This window comes from Octodon degus, unplaced genomic scaffold, assembly GCF_000260255.1.
Source record: "Octodon degus isolate 3935 unplaced genomic scaffold, OctDeg1.0 scaffold00123, whole genome shotgun sequence".
NCBI lineage: Eukaryota > Metazoa > Chordata > Mammalia > Rodentia > Octodontidae > Octodon > Octodon degus.
The window spans coordinates 3,548,674-3,557,341 of NW_004524699.1; the positions used below are offsets into that span (position 1 = coordinate 3,548,674).

The 8,668-nt window shown below is 52.0% G+C and overlaps 1 protein-coding gene across 1 annotated transcript in view; it reads right to left on the reverse strand.

The window, feature by feature from the left end:
- The window catches only part of Cel (carboxyl ester lipase), a 31,614-nt gene that overhangs the window by 6,989 nt on the left and 15,957 nt on the right, over positions 1-8,668 (reverse strand). The window contains exons 14-16 of the mRNA XM_023700250.1: positions 8,522-8,639; positions 7,078-7,219; positions 6,685-6,888 (exon numbers count right to left, since the gene is read on the reverse strand). Of these exons, the coding sequence (XP_023556018.1) occupies positions 6,685-6,888; positions 7,078-7,219; positions 8,522-8,639 (464 nt within the window). The remainder of the gene's footprint in view (positions 1-6,684; positions 6,889-7,077; positions 7,220-8,521; positions 8,640-8,668) is intronic.

The window sequence follows — 8,668 nt, forward strand, 5'->3', positions numbered from 1 at the left end:
ACGATGGGCTCGCTGCTGGGGTCTCACTCAGCCCGCTCCTCTGCCGTGACTCTGTCCTCCCTCCCCTAGGTCCTGTCCCACAGTTCCTGGATCTGTTTCAACAGCACGAGTAAAGCTGTCCTCAGCTCCTCTTACCTTTGCAGCCCTGACCAGCGCCCAGCAGCAGGCCAGGCCCACGACGGCCAGCCCCAGGTGCCCCATCCTGAGCATCTGCCTCTGCTGCCCTTCCTTGTGTCTCGGGTATTTATGGAGCCAGGGCCAAGGTCGCGGCACGAACGTGCACAAGCTCAGAGTCAAACACACGGGCAGGAGCAGGTGCATGGTCGCCCGCCTTTCCCAGGGCGGGAGCTCATGGTGCCCACCATGTACCTGGGCAGGTTACTGCCTCCCTGGGAGCAGAGACAGGTGGCACAGGCAGGGCTGGCAGGGCTGGGGCCTGGAGGGGTGTGGCGTGCCCTGTGTGTGGCTCATAGGCTAAGGCTTGGGGCCACCTTCAGAGCACAGGGGAGCTGTGTCCCTGAGCCTTCACTGTCCTCTATGCTGCAGGGGGAGCTGGCAGGGGCCAGCATGTGACTTGGGCCAGATGTCTGTCTGCTCCTGGGCTCTGGCTCCACTGGCCTCTTATCTCAGGAGCTTCGACCTCAGCTCCTGGACAGTCCCACAAAGCCAGACAATGCAGAACCCCACTGGGGCTTTGGGGGCTCCCCTGTGAGGTCCTCCTGCGAAGAGCTGCTCCAAGGGGGTCTGTCCCTCTGTCCCTGGAGACAAGGACAGTATTTGGAAGGTGAAGATCAAGAAAGACATGGACCCTTGCCCAGAAAGGGTCCTCCCTGCAGGGCTGAGGGAGGGCTGAGAGGAGCAGGGAGGGCAAAGGGAGGGTGAAGAAGAGGCCCTCTGGTTAGGACCACCAGTCTCCTAGTAGACTATTCCGAAAAGAAAGAACCTTGCTCACAGCAGCGCAGTTTTCCTTGCAGAGGTCATGCCCAGCCTCAGGAACCTTAATTTCTGAGTAGTTCATCTTTCTGGGCGCAGTGTGAAGGGCAGGGCTCCACCATTTCCTCCTCAGGGGTTCATTTGCAGTGGACAGAACACTACTGAGTGGTGGTGCTGCCTTTGTGTCCTGGTGTGTCCCCCAGTCTCATGATTCCCCTGAGGCTTTTCATGGATTTGGGGTGACCTTCTAGGAAGCTCACACCACCTATTGGCAAAGGATGCCTTGACGTCAGCCTTCCTTATGTGTTCCTTTTGTTTCTTTTGCAGCCCTAACTGCTTTTCCTGCAGTTTCTCGTACTTGTGGAGCAGGCGTGCTGGGAGCGGGCAATCTCGCCTGGTTCCTGATTTTAGGGAAAGCTTTTGCTCTTCCCCATTTAATAGGAGACTGGCAGCAGGTTTGTCATAAATGGGCTTTATGATTGAGATATCATCCTTCTCTACTGAATTTCCTCAGTTTTTAAATCTTGAAAGAACAGTGGCTTTTTTTTAAATTAAAAAATAACCTTTTATTTATTCATTTGTTTGGTACAGGGTCTCACCACACAGCTCAGACTCGTAGTGATCCTACTGTCTCAGCCTCCCCAGTTCTGGAATTACAGGTGAGCACCACCCAGCCCAGTTTTGGTGGCTGGCACGGTCTGTCCAGGGCTCCAGGGTCCACAAGGAATGTGATACTGCAGTTTGAACCCGGGTCCTCAAGCTTGCCAGGCAAGTGCTTAGATCGCAGAGCCGTCTACCCGGCCAAGGGACGGTGGATTTTTCAGAAGTTTTTTGTCTGTCTCTTCAGCAGACCGTGTGATCTTTCTCCTTGTTTCTGTTTATGTCACGTAGGACATTGGTTGACTTGTGTACGCTGGACCATCCTGGCATGCCTGGGACAAAGCTTCCTTGGTCACGCCGTGTGATCTTTTTGATGGCTGGCTTGCTGGTACCTTTGCATCTTCATTCATTAAAGAGATTGAGCTCTGTTTCTTTTTTGGCAAGATCCTCATCTGTGGTTTTAGAATCAGGGTCATGGAAGCTTGCATACGGCCTTAGCAGTATTCCTTTCCTTCCATCTTCATTCAAAAATTTGAGGAGCATTGATGTTAGAACCCTTGGAGTTTGTAGGAGCCAGCAGTGACCCCGTCCAGTCTTGGGCTCTTACTTGGTGGACTGTCACCACTTCAATTTCATTGTTCATTTTTTGAGTATTCAAGGGTTTGAAGTCCTTTTGGTTCAGTTTTGGTGATTCATATGTCTGCAGGAATCTACCCATTTCTTCGAAATTCTCCAGTTTATTGGTGTAGAGTCTGCAGTATTGTACTGAAGAGTGTTTTAGTTTTTAGTTTGGTTTTCTTTTGGCAATGTCCATTGTGATTTCATCTTTTTCATTTCTAATTGCATTGATTTAGGTCTTTTCTCTACTTTTTTATTTTTATTTTTAGTACCAGGAGTCAAAATCAAGACCTTATGCTTGCTAAGCAGGCACTGTGCCAACAAATTATATCCCCAGCCCTTCTCTTCTTTTTTAAAAAAATGTGGACTACATTGGATAAAGGTTGGTCTACTTTGTTGTATTTATTTATTTATTTGATAAAGGATCTCATGTCTCAGCCTCCCCAGCAGGGCTAAAACAGCATGTGGTGCCGGGGATTGAACTTATGCCCTTGCACCTGCCAGTCAGGCACTTAGATCACTGAGCTATCTCCCCCGCCCTCTACTTTGTTTCTGAAGGACTAACTCTTAAAATCATTCATTCGTCGTGTTATATTTCTCACTTTCTCTACTTTTCTCTGCTTTGGTTTGCCTAATTTTCTTCCTTGCACTGCCTGTGGCGCTGTTCTCCTTCTTCCAGGGAAGATGCAGTGCGCTGGTGGGCTGCGTGTGGGCTTGTTCTGGTTTCGCGGCTTGGGCACGCGCAGCCATCATCTTCGCTCTTGGGACCTTTCCACTGGGTGCCGTGAGTTCTGGGATGTTTTAGTTCTAGAGACTGTCTCATGTTTTCCCTTGATTTCCTTTGTAGCCCTTGTTTATTGAGAATAGATTGTTTAGTAATAGACATGGCATAATTTCAATTCTTTTATACTTACTTGTGGTGGATTATTGGCTAGTATGTGGTCTATTTTTTTTTTTTTTTTTTTTTTTTTTTTTTCAGAAGCAGGGAATGAACTCAGGCCCTTGTGCCTGCCAGGCAAGCACTTATTCTTCTGAGCCATCTCCCTAGCCCTATGTGGTCTATTTAATCTTTTTTTTTATTTTATTTATTTGTGTGTGTGTGTGTGTGTGTGTGTGTGTGTGTGTGTGGCCAGCTCAGCCCACCAGGGGGCGGGACTGGCTGGCATGTGGGGCTGGGGGATTGAACTGCGGTCCCTGTGCTTTGCTAAGCTTGTTCTAAGTAGGTGCTTTAGACCACTGAGCCATCTCACCAGCCCCTATGTGGTCTATTTAGTAGAAAGTTCCATGTCCAGCTAAAAAGAATGTGCATCCCTCTGTAGTCGGGTGGAGCCTTTTGCAAATATCTATGAAGTCTGTTTGTTCAAAGGTTTTGCTCCGAGCTGGTATTTCTTTGTTGAGATTTTGCCTCGGTGATCTGCTTGTTTTAGTGGGGTGTTGAGGTCCCCCACTCTAAGTGGCTTTGTGTTTATCTGAGGTCTTATCCGGTAGCACCTGTCTTATGAAGTCAGGTTCACTCTTGCTCAGTGTATACGTGCGAATAATTGCTACCCCTCCTCGCTGGGGTGTTGCTTGAGCTGATACATGGCCACTTTCTTTGTCCCTGCTGATCAATTTTGGCTTGAAGTGCACTTGGTCTACATTTCAAATTGCCACGCTTGCTCTTTTCCAAGTTTCTGTTCCATGGAATGTTGTTTTCGATCCTTTAATGTGCTAGTCTGTGAGTTCCTTTGGGGGCCAATGTGTTTCTTGCTTACAGCATCCTGGTGGGTTCTGTTTCTTGATCCATTCTGCCAGTCTGTGTCTTTCGGTTGGAGAAATGAGACCATTCCCCGCGAGGCGCTGGCTTGCCCCTCCGCTCCCCGCTGCTGAGGGGCTGTTTCCCATCTACTTAACGGCTCATCCTATTTGGTATTGGTTCTCACAGACTATTTTAACTGTCAGCTTTTAGGGTCCCTTTCCAGGTATCCCTGAGAATGTTTGGAATACTGGTTTGGTGGCCTTTGAATTTCTTGAGATGCGTTTTATCATGAATGTGTTATTTCTCCACCGATTTTGATTAATCTTCCAGAAATGTCAGCCGGGTTGGAAATTATTCTCTTTCAGAGCTCGAAACACTTCCCTCCAAGCCCCCTCAGCCTTTAAGGCTTGCGTAGAAGACTCGGCTATACCTGGCAGCTCTCCTTCCTGACTCTGTTCCTGCGATGCATTTCTGGGATTTTGACTATGATGTGTCACACAGTGGCTAACTGGGGTTTGGTTTACTTCGCTTATCTGTATGTTGAATTCTTTTACCTCATTTGGAAAATTTTTGTCTTTTATTTCCAGAAAGGTTTTTTTTTTTTAAAAAAAAACGCCATTTGTGTTCCCTTCTGTTTGTTTGTTTGTTTGTTTTAATTTTAGGGAAGGATCTACAGGGTGTTCGGGGTCTCACTACTAGATCAGACTCATAGTGATCCACCTGTTTACAGCTTCCCAAGAGCTGGAATTACAGGCATGCACCACCACATCCAGTCTCAATCGCCATCTCAGTGCACCCCGGGATGTGGGGCCGGCATGGCAGGCTGGGGATTGAACCCCAGCCCCTGAGCCTGCTTGCAGGCACTTTAATCCGCTGAGCTATTTGGTCGGCCCTTCCCTTCTCCTTTTTTAACACTCATAGTCCGTCTTCCCCTGGCGTTCCTCACGTCACCCAGGAGCTACTGGCTCCACTTCCAGCTCTCCGTTGCTTTTGTGGCATCTCTCAACTGATCAGTGACATCAAGCCTGTGTCTGGCTTTGTCCTCACATTAGTCCCTTCTGGTGCCCATACTTCCAGTAAAACTTTTGCTCTGAGTTTTTACTTGAAGCCGCTTTAGGGACTCACAGTTTCCTGTGCTGATCCTGCGTGGTTTTCATTGTGTAGCTCTTCAACCTTTGCTTGGTGTCTTTTACTCCTTACACCTTCCTCGAGCCTGTCGGATGCCTTGCTGAACTCCCGTTGCTATTGCTTGGGGTCACTCAGGTGCGGGGCTTCTTGTTTTGCCCCCTCCCAGGCCCCAGGGAGTTTTGGGAGACGCTCGGTTGGCCTGTGTCCTCCTGCTTTCATTCTGTGTGTTTGTTTGTGTCTTGTGCTGAGGCTTGGACGTTTATTGTAGGGGGGAGTGAACACTGAGAAATCCTAAAGGCCAAGAGAATTTATATCTACTTTTTAAAATGTTTATGTTTAGCTGCGTGTGGTGTGTGTCTATATGTTTTACAGGAATTAGACCCAGGACCTTTATCTTGACCCACATCCCCAGCCCTTTTAAGAGGGGTTTGCTTGTTTGTTTTGAAATAATGTATGAATTCCCTTGCTGGACTCGATACTCGATACCCTGCCCAGCCTCCCAGTGTGCTGAGACTGTAGGTGTCTGCCTCGCTGGCTTCCGGAACATTTTCACACTTCATTTTTTTTTTTTTTTTAAAGTTTATTTATTTAGTGTGTGTGTGTGTGTGTGTGTGTGTGTGTGTGTGTGTGGCCAGCTCAGCCCACCAGGGGGCGCGGCTGGCTGGCATGTGGTGCTGGGGGATCGAACCGCGGTCCCTGTGCTTTGCCAAGCTTGTTCCAAGTAGGTGTTTTAGACCACTGAGCCATCTCGCCAGCCCCATCACACTTCATTTTGAGACAGGATCTCTGACTTGCCCAAGCTGGCGTCTTACTTGTAATTCTCCTGTCTCTGCCTCCCAAGTGCTGAGGCTACAGGTGTGCTCCAGTCTATGTTATATGAATTTTTTCACTGTTTTAAATATCATTTGCAATGGCCATTTCATGACACAAGAAGGCAGCTGTCTTTCGACAGCTTTGGGAGAAGATCGGCTTCCGCTGTGTCTCTGGGTCTCCAACTACCAAATAGAAACTTGGAGATTCCAAGTCACATGCTGGAATTGGGCACTAAGTGAAGAAAATTGCAAAGAGACCGACTGCACAATGGAAGAGCGGATGCCTGAAGGAGAGCGGCAACCTGGGGACCAGCAGGACTCCGCCCGCTCCGACCTTCCCAGGGACTGCAGCCTCTCCTTCCCTTAGACTGGAATCCTGTGGGAATCCTTGCCATCAGCTGCAGGTTGCTTTGCCTGCTGGTTCCCCGTCTACAAAGATCCCAGATGCAGCCGTGAGGCTGTGGTGGGCCTCCGCACAAGCCCCCGGCCTCCTGGAGCCGGGCTCTTGCGTCCCTCAAATTCTTGTGCCTACGATTTCATGCAGTGCCCCCAATGGCCCTGCTGCTCCACCAAAAGCCAGCTGGCTACACCTCCCAGCTAGGCTCCTGGACAAGGCTGGTCAGGAGCAGAGTGCTGGTTCCTGCCAGCAAAAGACCTGGGCCCCAGTGCTCCAGACACGGTTCTGGCCCTGATTCTCGAGGATAAGGGTGGTGCACAGGGCAGGGGCCCTCAGCGCCTCCCTCTCTCCAGGTCGGGGAAGCTCAGACCTCGGGTGGCTTGTCATGGACTCACGGCATGGAGGGGCAGCGCCCTGGACACCCGCCCCAGGACGCCACCCTCTTCCCAGGCCCTCACCTGGCGTTGGCTCTGTGCTGGGCCAGGGCTTTCTCTGTGGGCATCAGGAAGAGGATGTCCATCTCCAGGTTCACCACTGTCTTCTTCTTGGTCTCCTGAGAACTGTCCTGGGCCCAGGACTCGGTGTAGATGTCAAAGGCGGCCCTGGCACCATCCAGGCCCTTGGTCATGGTGAACCCAGCGACCAGGTTGTAGAAGTCCTCACTGCAGGGACCAAACAGGCACTCGACTCTGCCCCTCAGCCACCAGGAGGGTCTGCACATCCACCCCAACGCGCCCCACTGCCTCATTCTCCCCTTCCGATGTCTTCTCCCTTTGGGGCAGACTCCCCAGGGTGCTCCTTCCCACTGTCCCCAAGCAAGGGCTGCTCTTGGATCCTAGCTCTGTGCTTACTCTGTGATATTCTTGTTGGAATCCTGAATGCTGGGCATGTCCAGAGCTGCGAGGAAGCAGCCATCCATGTCATTGGTGCCTGCGAGGTAGTCAATGTCAGCAGCGTTGGCAAACAGGTTGAGCGGGTCATCGGGAATGAAGTCTCCATCGACGACAAGATGAAGGCCCAGCTAGTAAAACAAAGGATCTGGGAGGCCAGCCCGCAGCTTTGGGCACCTCTAGCACATCCTGCCTCCCTTTCTATCCAGAGTTGTGCTGCTCCCTTCTCAGCCTGGTCCAGGGAGGCCTGGTGAAGGGCAAGGACCCAGAGCTGCAGAGTCCTGAAGTCGGAGGACTGCCCTAGGATAGGGTTGAGCTGCGTCCCTGGCTGCAGCCCACCAGGTGCCAGCAGTGCCGCTCCTCCCCTGGTGACAAGCATCAGTGTGCCCAGATGCTGCTGCGCGGTCCCTCAGGATAAGTGCACAGCTCTGAGGGCCAGGTCTGTCCCTTTGCTTCAGTGCCAGTCCTGCTTCCCCTCCCTCTCTTCTCACCCGTCTTCTGTTAAGGGCAGCAAAGATCTGCAGGTGAAAAGAAAGGTGACACCCTCTCCCAGGGTCAGGGTCACCTTGGAAACTATCGAACATCTATGGCTAGTCTCGCCCTGCAGACCCTCAGCTGTCCCTAGCACAACAGGTAGCTGAGTCGGGAAGGCGGCCCACAGCTTCCCTTGGGGCCCGTGCTGCTTTCCGCAGCAGACTCCAAACAGCGCTGGGTGTTGGGGCCAGGAACCCAGCCCAGGGGCAGAGAGCTCAGGTGCACCAGGCTGGGTGGATCCCGGCTCCAGGAACAGAAATGAAGCATGGGGAGCTTGCACTGGGGCTGTGCTACTTCCTTGGCTGTGCTGTGCCAAGACTTCGGGTTCGTTGCCCGTTGGGTACAGATGGCAATGTTGGGGCTTCAGGGTGCTTGGGCTGAGGAGAGGGCAAGAGGGACGCGTCTTACCCAGTAGGGGAGGGCACTGCTGGGGCGCCCTGGGTCCTGCTGGAAAGGCCCAGTGTCACCCCAGGTGGGGAACAATGTTTGCCAGAGGAATGAGGGAGGGAAGAAGGAAAGATGGAGCCACATGCAGCGGCCGCTGGGTCTCGGGTTTGGGAGTCCACCTAAGAGTGGGAGCGGGCGCTGCCAACCTGGGCCGTGCTGGGGGTCTGCAGGGAGCACAAGTTCATCAGCTTCTCAAGCAGTCACTGGGGACTCAGAGGATAGGAACAGAAACAAATATCAGCTCAGTTTCTCTTACCCCTTGGGGTGACCCAGGGCTCCATACAAGCCGCCGGGGGCCCAAGGGATTAGCCACAGGGTGAGACCGTGTGCTCCAAGTCCGCTCCTCTGTGGGTACGTGGGTCACCCAGCAGGGACATCCTGGCTCCAGGAACCCTGAGGGGTCAACCTGAAAGCCCACACTCACACTCCTGTTTTTCCCAGGGATATAAGTAGGCCAAGGTCAGGGCCCAGGGGTTGGCAACCTTCAGGCACTTGGCCATCCTGGTGGGGTCATCCTGGGGGCAGCCCACCTTCTTGGCGACCTGGGGACAGGAAAAGGCAGCCAGTTAGG